Source organism: Drosophila virilis, chromosome 3 (assembly GCF_030788295.1).
Source record: "Drosophila virilis strain 15010-1051.87 chromosome 3, Dvir_AGI_RSII-ME, whole genome shotgun sequence".
Lineage (NCBI taxonomy): Eukaryota > Metazoa > Arthropoda > Insecta > Diptera > Drosophilidae > Drosophila > Drosophila virilis.
Window position 1 is genome coordinate 20,598,469 of NC_091545.1, and position 21,230 is coordinate 20,619,698.

A 21,230-nucleotide genomic window follows, 5' to 3' on the forward strand; every position below is an offset into this window, starting at 1 on the left:
TGCATGCACACGAAATCTAAAGATTTTTCTGTGCATTTTCCTTCATTTTTTTTTTGGCATTAACATGAAAAATTATGCGCCTTTGTGATAGGTTTATGTAATTTATGAGTATATTTAGTGTTGGTACGTATCAAGACGGGTTTGAGACCGGAAATACAATTTGGTTAAAACAGTTATCCAAAAAATTAACGAACCAATTCATAAATTGAGTGCTTAAGTTGCAAAACTTTTGAGTAAGACTCAGCTATAGAGCATAAATAGCTTGGGCCCGAACCATTTTACATTTATCTAAACCCATTTGGTACATTTAAATTTTGGATAAAAATCAAATCTAGCGCGTATCTTGTATATGAGAATAATTAAGAATTACAATATTCTCGGTAAAACAAGGCGCAAATGTTTATTTAAATGTAATTGTTTCAATAAAATATATCAAATGTAAGACAAACATAAGAATTGGAATAAAAAATGTGGATAATCAGGTTTACCTAAGGGCAAGAAGTGGGTTCGAGCCGTGAACCGAATGCAGGCAGAACTTTGATGCAGTGAGTGGGTTTGAACCCTCAAACAAAGGAAGAACTCAAAGAGAAAACAAAACATTGTCTTATTTAGCAAATATTTGTTTGTAAACTTCATCGGCATGCTATGAATATTATGTATTGGGAGCACATAAAAATGTCAACCTTTTCAAATGGAGCATATTGAACAAATTATAGTTCTGTGTAAGGGGAAAAATGAACAATATGTTCTGGCTACAACTAACTCTTCAGCTCATCCCATTAAGGCTAAACAGTTCGAAGGGCAAACAAAGAATCGCAGACTCCCATGTGCCAAGTCGACTTCCGTTCCCGTTCCCGTTCCCGTTCACCTGAGTTGACCAGGTCGAATCGATGCTGCTGCTGGGCAATTGTCCTGGCATTGTGCTGTCTCAGCAGCATCTACTGGCTGCAGCGTCCTTTTGTCGTCCTTTATTGTCTGCAATTCAACGGAACTCGAATTGTGTTTGTTGTGCAAATTGTTTCAGCGTTTGCCAAAGACAAACAGCAACAGCAAAATAAAAAATAAAATGAATATAATAAATAAACACAATATTCAATGCATTTTGCTTGCATTGTGTGCGTGTGTGTGTTTTTGTTGCAACATTTCCGGTCAGCACGGAAATGGAAAGGCAACTATGCCCAGAACCTTGCAAACAATTAACCTTTTCCACATAATATTCAATTTGCGGTATTTGTGCGCAAAGAGAAGGATATTAAATGTTGGCCGAAACATGTGTAAGCCCACATTTAACGCCCTGAAAGTCATCAGTCGCCTCCAGTTGCTGCTAAGTGTGAGAATCTGTGAGAGAATGTCTCGCCTCTAATGGGAATGGCTGGGAAAATGCCAATGGCAATGCAAATGCAATTGAGGAGCTGTCAGAGCGTAGGATATCGATGGCACTCATAAGGCATGCTCGATTTGAGCTCATTAGGTGCCCAGCGAAAGACTGGCTACTCCCCCCTCACACACACCTTCCCCCTCCAATAACTGCCTACATAACTCTACTAGATGTCATAACAGATTAACTAAGAAATGTTCGGGATATGCAAAAGACTCTAGACCCGAGGCATTGTTCACCTGGCCGACCCAAACCCAAGCCCAGTACCAAGTCAGGCACTTGGCTAAACGACGTTAATTTCTCAATCAGAACGAGAAATAAAAAGGGTTGCAGGCAAATGACGAACCTTGGCGGAACCGCAGCAGAAGCACTTCATAAGCCGGAATTCATCTTAAGTTTGGCATGTAATCGAAACGGGCCACTTAAGAGCTGCTTTTCGTTTAATACTTGAGCATATTTCTTTATATATTTTTTGCATATATATATATATATTAATTTAGGGAGGAAGAGCGAGAGAAGGACGCGGCTATTGCTGCTTTGGGGGTCATTCTTAGGGGTTGGCATTTTTGCCGGCCCCTCTTCAAGTGCTTAGGTCTAATTATTGTTGTCGCTCGACCCGCAAAACGTCGCCGCCCGAAGAGCCCACTCAAAGCGACTTTTGAAGTGCAGTTCAGTCGCGCGATTTCTTCGAGAACGTCATCGCGGTAACCGAATCCCACGGTGTGTGTTTACGACCAACAAGCACAGTTGGAACGAATTGCGAGCCCACAAATCCAGGGAATTAGCTGCCCAAAAAGTGTCAAAATTTTGCGGTTGCCTCGGGGCATCATCAACACCAACATCAGCATCAACAGCGTCAATGTTGTGTTTTGGGTAGGCGTGCGGAGGCGTTACCAACAGGCAAATGAGGTCCAGGCCCGGCCCGTGACACGCGGTGAGGCCTGTCAGCGACAGCTGCCCAACCCCAAAGCCACAAGTTTTAACCAAAAGTGTTGACAGCCTGGCCAGAAACGCTTTGATATTTCTATAATTATGCCCTGTACTAGCGAGACATGGGGTTTAATGTGCTAACTAAGGGGAATATTTGCCAGACAAGCAATTGCGATAGCTCTCGATAGCATCAAAGCTGAGCTGAGCTCAGTCGAGCATACCCGTTGGCTGTCATCGTTTGCCCGCTTTGCTGCGGCTTCTTGTAATTAATTTCAGTCATTTGGCAAATGGGTTCGATGCATTCGCAAGTCAAAGAGTTATATTGCGCGTGCTTAATGCTATCAAAGATCAAAGTAAAATTGTGGCAATGGGAAAAGCGCTTCGACGCCTCTCGCCGAATACCTTTCCATTCCATTCTTTACTAACCAATGGGCGGGCTCCATTTGCCAAGCTCCATTTGTTTGTGTTTTCTTTGGTTTGAATTTTTAATGCAACTTTTGATTGTGTTGCGTATTTTCACTCAAGTGATTTGATTTTGCGAATTGAATTTATTTCATTTGGCTCTTAAGTATGTATGCATACCTCGTACCTTCTATCGCCTTTCTATCTATGCGCCTGTCAGTCAGTCAATCAGCCAGCCAGCCAGCCAGCCAGCCAGTCAGTCAGTCAGTCAGTCAGTCTGTCTGTGAGTCTGTGGCGTTGTTGGTTGTGTTTGTTTAGCTTCTCCCGCGAGACTCAAGTGGCAAAACATTATTTTGTTCAGGAAATTCAATTAAAACTTTGCGGTTTTTTGTTAGCACCCCCGCAAATAAACATCAAGTGGTTCCCAATCAAAGCGAGGCGTATTCGAACTGCCAGCAGGTGGCGGGATGGAGCCGGTCACGAGAGGGCCAAGGTGGCAGGTGAATTCGGCAGTAAGCCGCTAGATAAATGTATAAATTGTGTCTGAATAAAAAGCTATGGAACCAAACAGTAGCATAGTCAAGGCCCTGCAAATCTAGCGAGAATTTTTGGATGATTCAATTCATAGTTCGCATCAATGCCTCGCCTTGAGGTACGAAAAGCGAGGCTTGAGTTCAAAATGTTATCGAATGTATTTTAAGCTTTTAATTTTATTAGAACTTGGTCAACTATTCACATTTAGAATGTTGCGCAATGTCATGTTTTAAGTATGTAATCAAATCTTTAAAAGAATATTTGCTTTACCAAACCATTTCAGTTGAGGCTCTTATTCACGCAGTTTTCCTACAGTTCCGAATTATGCAGTTTCTGCCCAATAATGCATTATCTGCCAGACCCAATAGTCTAACCAAGTATGAATGTGTTATTGAATGATTTGAAAACTGTTCCACAAGTGCGCATGCAACTGACAATTCCAAACAGTGTCAGATACTCGAAAACTTGTTGAATATAAAGTGTAAAAAATGTTGAAAAATGCTCGCAACAGAGCTAAATCAGTGTTAAATACAGCATTACATATGCCAAGTTAGAGCCAAAGTGCAAACAAAGTTCACGAGGGTCAAGCGAATCGAACTGTGATTCATCGGTAAGCAACCCTTGCAATTTCTCTACCCACACACACGGCCATACGCCCGCCTGGCTGTCAAAATAAATTGCTAGCATTTTTCTGGTTTGGTTTTATTTGCATAAATAATTTACTTTAAATCAACTCAAAGAACGCTTCAAACTTTACATTTTAAGCAAAGATTAAAAAGGCAGGCGCGCTGTGTGGCAGGGTCAGGGGGCAGGTCTAGGGCAGTTCACCTGGGACTCAGCGCCATAATTCTTATTTAAATGGACCCATTGATTTGAATACTTTTTGCATTTTTCTTTAGCCCGGCAAAAGTCCCAAAGGACTTTCCCTTTGGGGTTCGGCTGGCTGTGCTCGAAAGATTTGTCAAGTGTGCGCCGCGGTAGGAAAAGAACAAACCCAAACAATTGCGATAGTTAGTTTATGAAAAAAAGGTACAACAAAAATACAAATAAATAAATATGCGTACAGAGAAAAAAAAAGCAATCATCGGGCCAAGACGGCCGCATTTAAAAGTCATTTGCAACGCCCCTCGCAAGCCGCTAAACGGAGCTCATAAAACAGAATCTTTTTCCGGGAACATGCCGATGTCCCTCATGCGGCATTTATTGTTTTACAATGTTTGTGTGCGGAGTAATTAAACAATTTTGCCAACTTTCTCGACCCGCACGAACTTGAGTTTTTACCCGAGTCACGATTTTACGACTGGAAAATTAACAAGCCGAGTTAGCGATCTTTACGGCCAAGTTTATGATCATGCCAAAACTCGCACGGCTATGCTTGGACTGGAAAATGCTCTGGGGAGTTCAGGCAAGAGCCTAGCGAAAAAAAAATAAATATCATAAAATACAAAAGGAAGTGGGCGTTGTGTGCACCCAACGTAAAGTAAATTCGAAGCCCATTGCCAGCTGCCCCATTAGCAAGCACAATGAAGCGGCCCAACAAAGGTCCTGGCAAAACATGTGATTAAATTGTCGCTTGCAACGAATTCGACACCTCGCCGGGAGTCGCCTCGACTCTATAATTACGCAGTGAAAGACCCAGACAGAAAGAGAGAAAGAGAGTGACGAGAATCAAACGCCTAACAATAAGAGAAGAGGCTAAAGCCAATCCAGATCTGGGAATTTTGGTGTGACATATTCAAATTATGGCTAAGCCTTTGTTATGATCGGCAAGGGTTGCCACCATATCATTATCGCCGCTCGCCGCTCTGTGGTGCCCATTGTGCAACCGCAGCGCAAGGGTTGTAGCTGGGAACATTTCAACGAGCTGACCAAAACAGTTACACTGAGATTAATTTCCAGCTAGATTAGAGGGAATAAAGTTCGATCTAATTGCTAATTGCAAGTTCTTGCGTCAGGTGTAATAATTGGCAATGAGCAATGCCCGACTAGCATATACCCTCTACCCAGTGTCAAGCATAGCTTCACACTACGGCAAAAGCGATCTTGATCGGAGTTCATAGTCCGATCTTTGTTAAATGTGATGATTATCAGCATACATAGGCAAATAGCAGAGCTTTCTTTCTTTAAAAATGGCTGAAGTTGTCAAAAAGTAAAACATTTTCTCTAAGTATGAACTATATGGGAGGTTACGAAACTCTCTTATAAACTCTCTACTATACCAAGTATAGGAGGAAATATATTTTAAATTTCACTTAAGTAGCTTTTAATCTTTTAGAGAGCCAGGCACATAGTATATGTAGCTAGCTCGGCTCAGCTCCTCGCCCTGATCAAGAATATATATATACTATAATCAGCGATGCTTTCTTTTGCTGTTACACTTTTTACACCCAGTCACAGTTTAAATGTGTTCTGTTGATACGATTTTCACAATTTGTAGTGATTTTTCGTCAAGTGTATTAAGAGATTGTTTGTATCGCGCTGGCACAGCATGTCCCAAATTGCTCTATTCAGATGCAATTAAAGTCAAGCTGGGAAAGCTGAGCAGCCGGGGATTCTAGACTCGCGAGGTAGATCGCTGTTTTTTAACACTTTCAATAGCTGCAACATTCGACAGCATTCGGGCATAATGCTGACATTTCGCCATTCTTTTTTGCGCAACAATAAGGACTCTAAACGTTTCCGGTGCGTCGGGCTTGTCTGGCAAAAGGATCCCACGCATCAACAGTATCGATCGCTGATCTTGATATCGATCTAGACACATCTTGCTCTAATGCCCATTGTTTGGCTGCACTTGCACCCTCGCCGGGCATTGTGCGCGCCTCGGCGAGGCGAGCACAATGGAAGGTGTCATGGGCATCGGCCGGGCCAAATCTGTTGCTACAGTTGCAATTACGTAATCAAGATGCAGCAGATACGAGCCTGACAGGACTCTTGTCTGTTTCTTTGTGCAATCAATAAACGGATGTAGCCGAGGATGCAGCATATGCTCGCCCCCGCATTGAGACTCTTTCAATGGATTTATTGGCCAGACGTCCATAATAAAATTGTTATTATCATTCAAATGGCACATTATTGGCACCCTCTACAAGAAGATGCGTCGCTAGTTTGTTTGCCCTGTCGTAAAGCCGAGTTTTATGATGCTTATATAAATTAGCGATATAGTGTGGTGGTTGGAACGGCTCATAGACTAAACATTTATTGCACATTGCGAACAAATCTTAACAGGATTCTCAACAGAATACAAAAAGTAAAGAGTGCTCTAGTCGGCAGTGCCCGACTCGTAGATACCCTGAGCCCAACTGCGGCTACAAATACTCTAGCTTTCTTCTATACATATTCTTCTTCTAATCTCTGAGGGAATTTCAGCCTTTTTATAGTTCGATCGATCAGCTCTTAAAACGAACACGATTTCGTGGAAGCAGAGTGAGGTATCCAGCTCCTCGAGTCTCTGACATTAGCTCATCCAGAAGGGCGGGCAAACAGACAGACGGGCGGACAAAAAGGCAGACGGGCGGACAAAAAGGCAGACGGACTTGGCTAACCAAAAATAATGACGAGGTCCTAGATAAATAAATTTGTCTGTTACATACCTCTGCAGAAAACCATTATACCGCTGTTATCAATGGGTACAGGGTGTAAAAATCCAAAAGAAAATGAAAAGGAGAAATAGGCAAAGCGCGAAGCGCTCAGTTCAATAAAACTTGAACTAGTTCATTGTCAGGACATTGTCAGGATATGACTGACTCACAGATTATGCTGCTCTGTGCTGTCCGTTTTCGGGGCGGTGCCAAAGAATTTCTCGTACTCCTCCTGGCGACGACGGGCACGCGCCTCTCGCTCCATTTGGCGCTTTTTGGAGAAACGTTGGTGGATGCGTTTCATCTCCTGCACCTCCTTCATTTCCTCCTTCTCCTCGTCCTGCAGGCAAATAGAAGAATTTAGCTACTCAACTAGTTGCATCATAAATGCCTACTTACAGTCATGTTCAGGCGCAGGACCAGGGCGCGTCTACCGTCGGACATGGACTGGCTGTATTGCATAAAGTTCTTCAGGCGCTCACCTGGCGGCACACTGCGCTCCACGACGAGCACAATGCGCGCCCATTGGCGCTGCCACTCGTTGCGTATCTCGGCTATCTTCTGGTAGGTGTTGCCCATCATGGCAATCAACATGTTGACCAGCAGAACGCTGACAATCACCATAAATAGAAAGAACAATATCTTGGCCTCGTACTCGTGCTGTGTGGACACCATGGCGCCATAATAGTCGCCAAAATTGGTCAACGACATCAGAAACATGGCCACAATGGACTCCATGGGCGAGGGCATTGGATTCGATTCGGCGTCCTGATCCTCGGGCGTTGACGGATTGTCAAAGGTCAGAAATATAATGTAAAATGCCTGCGAGAAGCCCAGCACAAACACCAAATAGATGGAAACAAATCGCAGCAAATCTCCCATTACCATGCGATAGATCATCACAACGAAGGGTCCGACGGTCTTGAACCCACTGAAAGGCTTAAAAATGGACTAGCAACACAATAATATATGTTAATGCAACGCACCGACAAAAGAAGAGAAAATACGGCGCCGTGGTCAACATTATCATAACGGTCACATGGTCATCGATTTCCGTAAGACAGGAGACCCTCAGCCAGGGTATGGTCATCATGAGGGCACAGGAGAACAGGAACATGACGCGCGACGGAGCAGTCATCTGAGAGAAGGAAATCAACTCGATTTACACTCAAAGGCCAGGTTAAATAGTTAAACATACCAGATTCTCAATGAACATTTTGTAGCCAAGGAAGCGCGCCTCCCTCAGAGCGACAAGCAGGTAGAGTATGGCGCCTATGAAGTTAATTAGCTCGGCTATGATGCGCAGCTTGGCCAGATCCGATTCCAGATTCATGAGCGGACACTGTGCATAGGTTTGCCACCAGGCGGGCAGGGTCTCGACCTCGCTGGGATCATAATATTCCGTAAAGTTTAGCCAAAAGGTTTCTGTGTGGACATCGAAAATGATTTCAAGTTCTTTTTGATTGGATTCAACAAACAGACTGTATTCGGTGCTGGATGTGCCACGTTTGGTATGCTGGCCCAGACTGCCGTTGGTGTACAGGTCGTGAGATGCGCTGCCATTGGAAGGCGTCACAGCTGTGCCCTCCGGCTCCTCATCGTCGTCCTCCTTGGAATCCGGACCCGGACGCAGTATGAAGCTGAACAGCGATATGAGAAAGTAAAAGGCGAACATGTAAAACTGCTTGTAGAAGCGCGATTTGCAGAAGGTGTCCCATTTGGTCTTCAGCAGATCAATGACCACGCCATCCAGCAGCTCCAAGTGCTCCAGCTTGTCGCCGAATACCACAAAATTCAACACCGAATCCTTGTTAATGTTGCCCGTCTCCTCGTTAATGGTGTCGATCATCAGCAAGGGATACGCGGCACAGGTTATGCTGCCCAGCTGCCAATATATCTCACGCTCAATGCTCATCACATGGAAGAACATCTCGACCCGCCCCAGCTTGGCGGCCAGCGTCAAGGGCGTCAGATTTTGTATATTGCGCACGTGTATGTTCGAGCCCACCTCATAGCCCACATCGAACATTTCGATCTTCTCGTAAATGACCAGCATGTGCAGCACCGTATTGCCATTGGTATCCTGAAAGTCCGGATCTGCGCCGCGTGCCAGCACCAGTCTGAAGCACTCCTCCTGTACGGATTAACGATAATACATTTATGCTGAATAGCTGTTTCTATCGGATGTTCATGCTCTTCTTACCTGCGACAGGCAGGCGGCAAAACTTAAAGGATACTCGCCCCAGTATACGTAGCCATCATAATTGGTCATGGGTTGCAGCGCCACGTACTCGTGATCCGGCGAATCTGTGCGTGAGGCCTTCGTGTCCTCCGCGGACATAAAAGCGCCGCAGCAGCTGAGTTGTGAGGGAATTGTGAAAGAAGGAGAAGCATATGAAAGGAGCATTCACTACTCACCGCTCCTGAACGTCGGCATTGGCGTCCAGCAAATATTTGACCATGGCCGGATCCTCGTTGACAATGGCAATGTGCAGCACACTCTCGCCGTAGTACTCATCGCTCATGTAGATGTCCAAAATGAGCTTTGGATAGAACTTCAGCAGACGCTTCGCCAGATCAGCATGCAGCGAGGAGGCATTCAGCAGGCAGAGATGGAGAATCGTTTCACCAACAGCGCCGCGCATCTGGAAATGAGATTTTGTCATTGACACTCGCAACTGGACAGGCTTATCTTATCTGGAACTCACGTTCAGATCCCAGCACACAAAGCGATACGCACTGGGATTCGATATGTATTCCGCCTCGGATACCTCCGGACAATAGTCGTGTATATTGAAATCATCGTCGGGATTCTCGAGAGCCCGTATTTCGGGCAATTGTCTGGTTCGTGGCCTGTCCCGATTTCGCAGCAGCACCAGCTTCGATATGGGAAAATAACGGCCAGCGCCCTTGTTATATAAAAACGGTTCCACCTTCGTTTTGATCGCATGATCGATCTCGGCAAACTGTTTGGTCTGACAGGCGCGCTTCATCATGTCCACCAGAAGGCCGCCGCCCTTGAGATTGACAAATTTGTAGAGGGCCTGGGTGGAGACTCCCGCCTGTTTCTTGACGCCACTCGTCACATTGCTCTCCGTATTTCCCATGCTGCGGACCAAGTCCTTGTCAGCTGATTAGGAATCCGATGAAAAATCACCGTAACTCTTTCGTTTTTCTAGTTTTTATAGCGCGCCATTGCGAAATTTGCAGTATTTATTCTAGAACTTGGCTGTGTTCAGTGCGATGTGCTTTTGTTTCCTGTCTGTTTTTATCCTTCGAGTGGTCATCGATTAAACATTCCATCGAATTGAGCGTTGCCAATGCAACAGCTGAACTTGAGCTCAATTTATTGTTTACCAACCGTTGCCAGGCTGCCAAACTTGTTGCATTTGTTCAACAAGTGCCTCGTCCTTATCCTTGATTGCGGCAAACTTGTAGATTCCAATGAGGTAACATGCACTTGACGTGTGGCCTTGTACCTTGACATTGGGTACTATACATGCTCGCATACCGTTATTTTTTTAGCCGATTTAGCTTAGGTTTGAGTTGAACATTTTAATAACTGGTTTCTTATATTCTATGTAGCACTTTGTTGTCGATATTTCAGTATAGTTTTTAATCAAATTATTTTACCTTTCACATCATATAAACAAACAAAATAAATATAGCAGTACGAAATAAAGTAACGACGAATTTTCAAATCAGAAGCTTTTCAATATTTACCGCGTATGGTCACTCTAACATCTCAGTTTTGCGTTAGGCGCCTATTTCGCGTGACGCAAAGTTGAGAAATTGATTCTGTTAACTCCAAGTGCGTTAACAGAATAAATTTGGCATTTCAAAAATGTTATTTAACTATACTTAATGTAAGCTAACATTTTTTGTTATACACTGAACGAAAGTCGTTTCTTGACGAAATTTTAGATACGCTAGACAAAAGCTGCTTGCTACTAAACGCACTGTAAGATTTGAAAAAGTACGTTAAAAAAAACTACTCTATCTTAATTGCATAAGCAAAATATTAATTTATTAACATGACATTTGTTCGTGAGACGAAACTCATTTAAATTTATTTGGACCAGATCGTTATGTTTGATTATAGATAGTAGCTACAATTGTTTTGGTTATTACTCAAGTGCTCATCTCGGTTATTTCAAATGCCGAATTCAATAATATTCTTTTGATAGCATTAAGTGCAGGTAATTCTTATAAGAATATGTATATATATTCGCTTAGCATTAATTGATGTGGCATGTGTTAATTTACTAATGTAGAAAGACTTCGACTTATCAAAAGATATATGTATTTTGCATCTAACATAAATATATTTCTTGCAATTCTATAACATTGCCCAACGGGGCATATATTTATAACAATTAATTTACTTTTGTTATTGGTAAGCTTTTCAAAACAATTTAAATGTTAGCTTTTGATCCCATGGCTTGAACTATGTGTGAAGACAATTCGATATTTGTATGTTGTAAAACGTGAATATTAATAACAATTTGTCTATGAATTATACATTCGAGCACTGTCGCCGACCCATATAAATTGTCATCTGAGATTTCATTTATGTTTTGTACTTCGGGTAATTAACAAAATATAAATAATTTTAGTTAAAATCAACACCTACACTCCATTCACTTTTATGATAAGTTGTAATTCTTATTGCTAAACGTAATTGAATGCAGTTTAGAAAGAAATTGGCTGGGAATGATTTGGCCCATAGGCCATCTTATAGCTTGCCCTTTTTGTTCCTTTTCATTGGAAATATTTGTTAGCATAGATCATAGATCATAGAGCTTATAGAGCTAGATATATTAATTAAATGGATACATAATAAGTTGCTTGTTCATCAGCCAATCGCCGATAGCGCTTCGATCTCTACCTTTTCCTATATGCCCTTCTTTTCGTACGTACACCCCGTATTAAAATTTAAAATTAAAGTTTCACATTTGTGCAAGAAACTTCAGAAGATAAACAACATAAGCACGGCTTGTTCTGATATTTTCTGATAGCTTAGCGAAAGATTTTAAGAGAAGCTTCAAAATGCTTTACGGGGCATAAGCTGCATATGATATATTATTTTCTTTATAACTTCTTAATTATTAATAATATTTTAGCGGCATTATGTTAGGGCTGACCGCTTATGATTTTGAAAAATAATTGCATTAATTGTACTATTTTGGGGTAATAATTATGACTTTTGCCCAACCACTTTTGCCTCACAGTCAGTCGGATCAATATCGTGCTCAACTACCAGAGTATTTCTTGATATTGTATCTGCCAGACGAGTAACTGACTCTGAGGGACGCTGGCATGTCGAACGCTTGCGTAGATATTCTTCTTGCTGTTCTTTTCTACTCAAATCGCTTAGTCTAAACGCCTCCAAGAACTCATTTAGATCTACCTTACCGTCACCATTGAGATCCATCATACGGCATTTTTCCAACATTTCATCCTTTGAGTAAACGCCAGGCATGTGAGCGACCAGCAGATCAATTGCCTTCTCGAATTCATCCAGAGTTATTTCACCTGCAATAAAGTAATAACAAATTAAAATAGTTATGTACAGATGACAGGCCCAACGTATACTGCACCTGAATGATCGGCATCGATAATATTGAATATGGTTTCCAAGCTCGCTTTATTGGCATATAAAGCATCCATTACTGATGTACCATCTGCCTCAGCTTCCATCTGAATATATATTAATGATGCATTATTCTAATTAAAACATCTTTGAGCATAACATACAATAACGTCTGTGTCCAGGAGGTCTAATGTTCGAACATAGTTCACACATTGGCTATCCGTGCCCGGCGCCAATTTATCGCGTAGCAGTCGCCAGGGTAGGCCCAACTTGGTCACATTTTCCATTACAAAGCACCATTTTGAAATGGTTATGCAGCCAGAATCATCGGGATCGTACTTCTTGAAGTCCGCCTCCAGCTCATCCCGATGCTCACGCATTCGCACGGCTAGTTCCTTCAATGCCGCACACTCCACAATGCCCATGCGTTGCTTGAAGGAGAGCTCCTTGGTCTGTGAGGCCGCCGAAATGTACTGGACAAAGTGCGGTACCAACTGATTATTCAGGCGCATATAGGCGCCTTTGTTGGAGCCCATGGCATAGTAGTTCGAGGCCGAGAATATGGTGATGACCTGCAAGGCGAACAAAACACCGATAGCATGGGTAGATTCTTTTAGGGCAACAATCTTTATATATACCTTGTTGTCATGCATAAACTCGTGTCCATTTGGCTTGCACTCATGCGAGCGGATTACGTAGCTAAGTCGATGGCGTTTCAAAAATAATTCCGTTGTGTCTGGACCAAACCAAACACCAGCGCCTCGCAACGCGTTTGGCTTGCAGCCTTGCGAGGCCTGCGGATCGCTCCACATGATATCAAAAATCTGTACAAATAAAAAGAGAGTCAATTTTGGGAATTGAAATTCGATTTCGTGGACTTTGCTGCACCTGTTGCCACTCTGCCTTCTCCAGAGCCTCGCCATCCATTAGAGGTGGCCGCAGAATTGATACATACTGCAATAAAATGTAGTTTGAATTTAATTTGTATATATAACTGATTGATTAGAGAGAGCTGTGCATCTACCTTTCCTCTGTCAATGCTTTTAATTAGGTCCAGGTTCGTAGTATCCGAGAAACCACCGTGCACAATTAAGACGCGGTTGTTTAAAATAGATCCTAGTGGAAGCCAACGATAAACCTCGTCAATTAACGAGAGCAAACGTTTGTGATTACGCTGAAGGAGTTAAACGTCATAATTAGGGATCTCAGTTGCAAGAGCTGGATGGATATGCTTACGGGATACTTTCCCTCTACCTCGCGAATGAAGCCGTAGCGGGCGTTCATTACGCTATCTTCGTGGTTGCCGCGATTCAAGAACACAGCATTTGGAAATGCCAAATAGAGGGACAACAGGAGCAGCAGCACCTCCAGCCCTCGCTTGCCCCTATCCACAAAGTCGCCATTGAAGACATAAGGATTGCTGGCAGAAGGCAGTCCATTCTGAAATAGAAATTCAAGCATTTATACGCAATTTGAGCAGTCAATACTATTTGACTAAATACCTTGTAGAGCACCACCAGCAGGTCATCCAGTTTGCCATGCAGATCCCCACATATGGTCACCTGCTGGGAGACAGCCGTCGACACCATCCACAGGTTTGGCATCTGTTTGAGGCATTTTGCAGCTTCGCGCAATATCATGCACACATATTTTGGATGCAAACGGTTGCCCTACAACACATAAATACGTTTGTTAATAAAAGCCAAGGAGTTTGCCAATAACATACCCTTTTCTTGCGGAATACATCAATCATGAGATCTATGTGCTTTTTCTGTATGGGTAATTCGAGCTGTATACGCGCCATTTCGCCAGTTTCCTCATATAATGTGGCACTCTTTTCCGGACCAATGCCTAGTTGAAAATAAATACATGGTTAGAATGGCCAAGAAAAGAATGTGCTAGACAAGCTGTTGGACCTACTTTGTTTCGAGGTCTGACCTTTATTGCCAGCCTCAATGGCCTGGGGCATGTGTTTGATAAGGTCATTGAAGAACTTGTATAGCTATAAATAGAATAAAATAAAATAATCAGTAAACCTGGCATTATTAATTTTCGGAACATGTGTTCTACACACGTAAATATATATTATTTTATATACATATTTGCGTGTGTGTGTGTTTTCTTTTACACATTCGTCGCATGTTATCGACTTTCGAATCATAACAAATGCACAAAAACGCAGCCGATTCTCTGTTGACCGAGCAGGGTATTTGAAGGGCTGCAAACCCAAAAGAAATCAAAATTGTCGAAGGTTCGGCTTAAGGTTCGAACCAACTTCCCATGCTTAAAGATAAGCCAGGTTTATCAGACCAGCTTTTGCTTTGTGAAAAGCAATTGAATTTTGAATGTATAATTCGATTGAAAGCCTTCATTTGCATAGATATTGTGGGCCAGCTCTTACCTCGGCCTGGTCCTGCTCGCAGGCGTATTCGACGTTTTGGAATATTTGCCAATTGCAGCGCTTTCGCATTTCCTGTCGTGCCTGATGTCGGCGATACCATTTCTGTATAAATATTGCTGCTCTGATTGCTGAAATAAATTGACAGACAGATTTTAAGACGTTAACAAAAAGAAGTTGCAACTAAAAAAAGCGAGATAATAAGTAAATTCATGTTACTTAAGTTAGTTCTCAGACAAGTGTTGTCATCTGCAAAAAGGACAAACTAACTTAAATTCTAGTATTACAGGCTTCTCTCTCTCTCTCTCTCTATGGCTGCATCTCTCTGCTGTCGCTTGCAACAGGGTTTCTGCATGAGCACACAGGTTGGCGGAAGGAAATGCACTCGGCAGGAAATGCAGACGGGCTGATTGAGTGATTGATTGCTTTATCGTTAAGGATGCGTGACACACACACACACACACACACACACACACACACAGTATATATATGGTGTAGGGACATGCTTTCTCTGACTGTCACATAATTACAATTACATTATTACTTGCCGTTGTCATCCATTATTATGTAATAGACTTGGAGAACGGAGTGCGAATATAATAGTCCTTGTGACTGCCGTCCGTAGTCAATGCACACTTTATTTATTATTTAATTATTGCTCACTATTGTACCTATTAGCATGGTGAGGGCATTGAGAGTGTTGTGTTTCTTTACAAATTTCAAAGCATACTTTTCATTTCATTTGCAGCTTTGGGTGTTCTCGTTGCTAGAACGCAACCCATTTAATTAACCAGCTATTTAGTTGGTTTCCCGCACGAATTATTATTTTATAGGTCTATTGGTAAAATCAATTATTATAGAATTGGTAAAAAAAAAACAATTTCCATTGTTTTACACACGGTATCCAGCACAAGACTGCGACCAGAACGACTCGCAACCTTTTTGGTGTGTGGTCTTCTAGCGGGTCTCTCTGTTGGAACCCGCCCTTGTCTCTGACCCTCTCCCTACACGTATTGGCCCCATCATGTATGTGCATGTGTGTCAGACCCGTCGATTTGTGCCCTGCCCCCTGCCCGCTCTCCCCGCTCCATCTACCTTTGGACAGCAATGTTGTGGTCAAGCGACGGGGTAGTAGGGGTAGGTTGCCTTGGGGCTGTCGTCGTCTGCTAAATTCGTTTGTGCCACAAATTGTAACACAATATACACGAACGCAGCCGCAGCCGCAGCCACAGCCGCTGGCTCAAAAGCTAAAATGAGGGCTGACCGAACTTGGAAATAAGGTTGAAATGGGTTGGGGGCCGGCAATAGTATTTTTTTATGTTGCTTTTTTTTATTTATTTATTTTATTATTCTTGCTCTTGTTGAGTGTTGGTGAAATAAGTAGTCCACTTAGTGACTCTGCGGCGTGTGCTGACTCTTATAACACAAAACCAGATCAAGTTTATTTCAATATTTTGGTTGTATTTTTGAGAAATAGGCTGTTAAGCATCCATTAAGTATATACACATGCATTTAAACCTGCAGGTCCTTGCTGATTGATTGATGACTGGCTTATCACCTGACTGTTACCTTTATGTTTTGTAAATGGGGGTTATTTGAATATCTCTCTCGTTTTGTTTCTCACAGTGCTTCAAATTCATGTTCAGGATAGTTACAAATACATTGCCCGCCCTCTGTGTGGAGTGTGGGGTCAAATTTGTAAAGGTGAAAGTTCAAGTTCTATTCAATTTGCAACAAACTTTGTTTCAAAGGTCAAATAATATTTTGGAAATTTATTCATCACGAATCCGCGTGAAATGTTAAATAAGACGTGCAATAAATGTGCATTTTTTCACAGGGCGGAAAATGAGTGAAAACTTGAAATCCGTTAGAGCGGATTTTAGAGAGGATTTGTTGAAAGAGCGTATTATTCTTTTATGTAAAGGTAAACGGTATTTGAAATTAAAATCAAATAATGTTATTAATAAAGGGATCTACTCACTTTTCTCGGCACGCGTTGCACTCATGCCTCGAAGCGGTTTGCGGAAGTGCTTGCACCAACCTTTCCGCTGGAACAATTGCAACAGACTGGAGGCGCGCGTGCTGGTTGGCGGAGTCAGCGTTTGTGGCTGGCCATTGGAACCCAGCGTGGTCGTCTGCATGCTGGCACCGACGCGCTCTATTTCCGACGAGCGACACGACGAGGCGTCTTCCACGGAGGAGCTGCGCCGCTTGCCACTGCCGCCGTTTTGCAGGCACACACAACTGCGCAACATGTTGGTGTCCGGATGTGGCTGGCTAAGTCCGGACCGGCTGGCTGGGATGTGTTGTGTAACTTGAAACACCGCTGCCGTGTGTAACACGGACTACGGCGCACTAACAGGTCGACGGGGCGCACCTATTGACATCGGGCGCCGGCAGGGTCTGTCTTAATTGCAGCTCCGCACACAACTCGCTGGATAGTAACACGGACTTGTAGTCATGCCACATGCACAAGTGTTTGCCTTGAGGTTTGTTTTAGTACCTTGTACTATTTAGTCTGGCCCGCAACGTAATATGATTCGACCATACTTGGCCGGAAAATGCGTCGTGCCTCGTCCGTCCTTCAACCACGACCGGGTGTGCCCACTTTACGTATGTTGGCACTTTTTCTTTTTGTGTCTGTTGCCTTCGGTGCAATTCAGTTTTTCTATCATATTACTTATATTACATATATTCAAGTCTTGCGATTAACTAAATAGAACAGAAATATCAAAATTATCAAAGAGCTATTATTTAAAGAGTTCACTAGTCATTTATAGTAAATTGTAATTTAGGACAAATTCAGGCATTTTGAACAGTGTATTAAACTTTTCTCTCAATGGTCGAATGTTCCACTTTGAAAAGTTTAATAGTAGGTTTTCAGCCTTCGACATATCCAGCCCACACACTGGGCATGAATATGCATACATACATATATGTTTGCACATAGATACACACACACACACACACACACACACATGCTACATCCGTTTTTTAGTGTTCCCTAGCGGAAATCTGCTTACTGTGCGGTTGAGTGAATAATGATTTAACCTTAACGAAAAATGCAAAAACAAAAATGAATAAAAATAAAGCGAGAATTAAGAACCATATTCGACACGTCGAAGATTAAATACCCTTAAGGTCTTCTGTATCATGCTGTAGATCATAATTCCCGAATTCAGTCTAGATAACTGGAAAAACAGAAAATGTTTCGACTTTAGTCGAATGTTAAAAAGATTTTGCCAAGATAATGTCAAGGTTCGGTCAAGTTATCTCAGCTTTATGAGCTAGAGGTCCATTCCACCCGAATTCCGATATATGCTTGCTTGTGGAAACCTTAAGGCCTAGGCTATATCGAAAGGCCTAGGCTATATTTGATACTGATCTAAATATACTTTATGGCTTTAGATATGTTCCCCTATGTGCGTTGCATAACTGAATTGTAATACCCTCTACAAAGTTATCGAAACTATAGAGAAAACAAGCATGAAATGCTCAAAGCCCCTGAAGCGACTATCATTCACCTATTTCAGATGATTTGTAAGGTGTGGGGTTGGGGTTGCCTTTGTATTAATTAGTATCTGCTCGTGACAAAGGCAGTTCGTTTGGATGTGGGTCAGGATGTCGATGCTGCCCGTTGTCCTCCATACTGCCAACAGCTAATAGCTGGGTCATAAGAACAAAAGGCTCCTACTCGAAAGCTGGTAGTATGGAGAACTAGAAAGCGTCAAATTTAAATGCCAGCAACACAAAAGCAAATTTCAATTAAGTATACACACACTTTCGAGCAAAATTAGGAACTTTCAGGACATGCGGCACGTATTGGACTAAGGTGAAACGGTTTTAGCCTTGGCAAGGCAGAAAGTTAGTATCTTGCAACAAAGTGTGTAAAATGAGGAAACCCGCAGCGTAGCTTATTGGTTTCTGGGTGTTCGCCTTGCCCCAATGGTAACGAGCACCGCAACACGCATAAATCGGCGTCAAAAGTGGCATGCGGCATGCGGCAAGGGGCATGCGGCATGCGGCATGCGGCAGGGAGCTGCGAAACTTTTATAAAAATTCAATTTGTACAAAGTGAAAATGTTTCAAAAATTAATTTTCAATTTGTAAATAAGATTATTTTTTTTTCGAAAATATACGCGCTGCAGACCCCAACACAAGGGTCGCTCGACAAGCACCTCCACCTGCACCCACCTGTCAGGTGGCATTATTTGGGAAAAGTTGTCGCCACATCGTGTTCTGTCATCTGCCAAACGACCACACACTCAATTTCAAGTTATTGTTGTGTTTCTTTTTTAATTGGCTGTCTGTTTCCCAATAAATTGGAACCAGCAAGTGCGCCATATCGATTCCCAATTCGGCTTTAAACACGCAGGGTATTAAATGGCAAAGTGGATGCTGTTTATGGGCAGAGCATAAAGTTAACCTTAACAAACTGCCAATTCTTGCCAGTTTCTGGCAAGTCCCCATTTCGACCTATCTGTACATTTTCATCATTGCTGATGGAACTAGGAAATATCATTTTATTCGCAGAGTTGGCTTAAATACTGCCGTATTCACGTTTAATCAAAGCAAAGCCAAAAATTAATATGCGGAAATTGTTGTTGGGTAATTGTGCACGACAGAAAGAAGTAGAAGAAAAGCAAACCTAATATCGCTACCATTTGTTCTAATTAAATAGAAAACTTTGCTTTTAGCCAGGATACGAAAGTTACGAAACAATTCATATCAATTAAGCGCATTGTAAAGGTCACTTTCCGTCTTTTGAGTTCCCGAAAAACTGGCCAGATTGAGTGCTTGGACAGATTGAGTAATGACATCATTCGACTGATAATTGGCAAATATGTAAGATCGAAGGGACTTACGTTTGCTCCAAGAATTGGAGAACCGTCGGTAACTTTACTTTATTTTACGTTAGGAAACAAAGAATACTGAAAATCACAGAGACAAAAATTGCTATTTATGAATTCCCACTGAAATGTCGTTCATCTACAAATTGAGAACATTTTTGTTGCTCTACAATAAAATATATTGTGAAATGTGTTTTGGACAGACGGCCGACTGTCCGATACCCTGTAACCATGGAAAAGCATATGAATGACATATGATAAAGCTATGCAGGTGCTTAAGTTAAATATATAGAATCTATCTCAGCGACTTTAGCGAAGATATAGATATATGAACTATACTTCGTTTATTTCAGAGACATTATCACGCCAACTCTGCACATTTCAATTGGTTACAGCGTATCTGCAAGTCGAGCACGCTCACTCGAACCATTCTTCGTTGTTTTGTTTTGACTTATATTTATACATATGTAGACAGTATAGATGCATATACAAATAGATATTTTCACTCATGATTACCAAGTGGTTCAATTTATATTTTTGTCTTGCAAATATTTAACTAAATAGATAAGCAAAGCGTTGACCAATTAAGCCTTCCGATAAGACTAGATGCCGCGGAGGATTTAACGGTACATACATAATCTCATAAGTACAAACATATTGATATGCATAAAAGAATATGTAAATTAAATGTAGGTATACCTTCGAGGAAGAGCTTGCGGCTAATAAACCGCATATATTCACTTTAATGCTGCTCCCAGTTGATGACACGGCCGTAGAAATAAAAATACAAACGTAGGTGTGTGTGTTTGTTTGTTTGTGTATACACATACATACATGCGTTAACAGGAATTTTGTTGCACCAGCAAATGACAGATATGTATATCAGCGACCATAACAGAGAAGAAATACATACATACATATGTATAAAGGCGGCAAATGATTAAAAGAAGCCACACAGAAAACTGATGCGGCGGCACCAGCAATAACTGCACATATACACACAGTAGACACAGTAGACACCGTAAACACCGTACGAACTTACACACACACGCACGCACGCACACAACACACAGAGCGCCAATGTTACGGTTCTTAAATAGCACGGTCTAGCCTCTGAATGCAATAGCAATGCGAATTTGTTTGCTTATATGCATAAAACATTGCCGGTCCGCGTTCCGTTCCGTCTTGTATGGAATACCGATACGAACTGAAATGAGCTGAAAGCACGGAAATCCTTTTAGTCGACTGTGGCTGTGGCTGCGGCTGTGGCTGGCGACGGCGCAGTTATTGCGAAAACGAAAGAAAACAAAAATCGTTACCGAAAACAGCTGATTGTTCGCTTGCCGCGTTTTTGCTTCCCCTTTTAACGCGTGGAGGCTGCGCGATTCACACACACACACACACACACACTTTCACTCTCACTTCACAAAGCCAAGCATATTTGAAGTTCTTTTTTTTTTTTTAATTTTTTTTTTTAATATTTGTCTTGAAGGGCAATGTCAGGGTTAAGGAACCACACCCTGCTCAAGGCGATTATCAAGCTTGATTATATTTTGATAATGGCGTA

At 42.2% G+C, this 21,230-nt stretch overlaps 2 protein-coding genes and 1 long non-coding RNA gene across 11 annotated transcripts in view; 1 reads left to right on the forward strand and 2 right to left on the reverse strand.

Annotated features, from left to right (window-relative positions):
- Positions 1 to 11,247, reverse strand: part of LOC6623062 (transient receptor potential cation channel subfamily V member nanchung) — a 78,265-nt gene extending 67,018 nt beyond the window's left edge. For 2 of the 4 annotated variants that reach the window (XM_070208372.1, XM_070208373.1), the window contains exons 1-7: positions 9,531 to 11,247; positions 9,241 to 9,467; positions 9,026 to 9,179; positions 8,021 to 8,956; positions 7,809 to 7,960; positions 7,222 to 7,753; positions 6,993 to 7,162 (exon numbers count right to left, since the gene is read on the reverse strand). In XM_070208372.1, the coding sequence (XP_070064473.1) occupies positions 6,993 to 7,162; positions 7,222 to 7,753; positions 7,809 to 7,960; positions 8,021 to 8,956; positions 9,026 to 9,179; positions 9,241 to 9,467; positions 9,531 to 9,929 (2,570 nt within the window). In that variant the 5' untranslated portion in view covers positions 9,930 to 11,247. Of the gene's footprint in view, positions 1 to 6,408; positions 7,163 to 7,221; positions 7,754 to 7,808; positions 7,961 to 8,020; positions 8,957 to 9,025; positions 9,180 to 9,240; positions 9,468 to 9,530 lie in introns of those variants that run through there. The other 2 variants (XM_002048022.4, XM_032434772.2) reach the window with 2 other exon arrangements.
- Positions 11,248 to 11,666: 419 nt separating this feature from the next.
- On the reverse strand, positions 11,667 to 20,876 carry rdgC (retinal degeneration C). 4 transcript variants are annotated; one of them, XM_032434774.2, is made up of 13 exons: positions 20,498 to 20,876; positions 20,363 to 20,411; positions 14,817 to 14,944; positions 14,336 to 14,417; positions 14,142 to 14,266; positions 13,918 to 14,085; positions 13,652 to 13,855; positions 13,440 to 13,589; positions 13,304 to 13,369; positions 13,054 to 13,239; positions 12,580 to 12,987; positions 12,423 to 12,522; positions 11,667 to 12,357 (listed from the first exon to the last, which is right to left on the reverse strand). In XM_032434774.2, exons 2-13 carry the CDS (start codon positions 20,394 to 20,396, stop codon positions 12,020 to 12,022), a joined length of 1,989 nt encoding a protein of 662 aa, XP_032290665.1. In that variant the 5' UTR covers positions 20,397 to 20,411; positions 20,498 to 20,876; the 3' UTR covers positions 11,667 to 12,019. The 4 variants fall into 4 exon arrangements, with proteins under 4 accessions (XP_032290665.1, XP_032290664.1, XP_070064478.1 ...); XM_032434773.2 differs by adding an exon at positions 16,795 to 17,525 and having other exon boundaries at positions 20,363 to 20,876; XM_070208377.1 differs by having other exon boundaries at positions 20,363 to 20,876.
- On the forward strand, positions 14,473 to 15,433 carry LOC116650619 (uncharacterized). Of its 3 annotated transcripts, none has more exons than XR_004303626.2 (3): positions 14,473 to 14,714; positions 14,781 to 15,036; positions 15,095 to 15,368. It is a non-coding gene; the product is annotated as an uncharacterized lncRNA (long non-coding RNA). The 3 variants fall into 3 exon arrangements; XR_004303625.2 differs by having other exon boundaries at positions 14,474 to 14,714; positions 14,796 to 15,036; XR_004303624.2 differs by having other exon boundaries at positions 14,476 to 14,678; positions 14,796 to 15,036; positions 15,095 to 15,433.
- Positions 20,877 to 21,230: the final 354 nt, after the last annotated feature.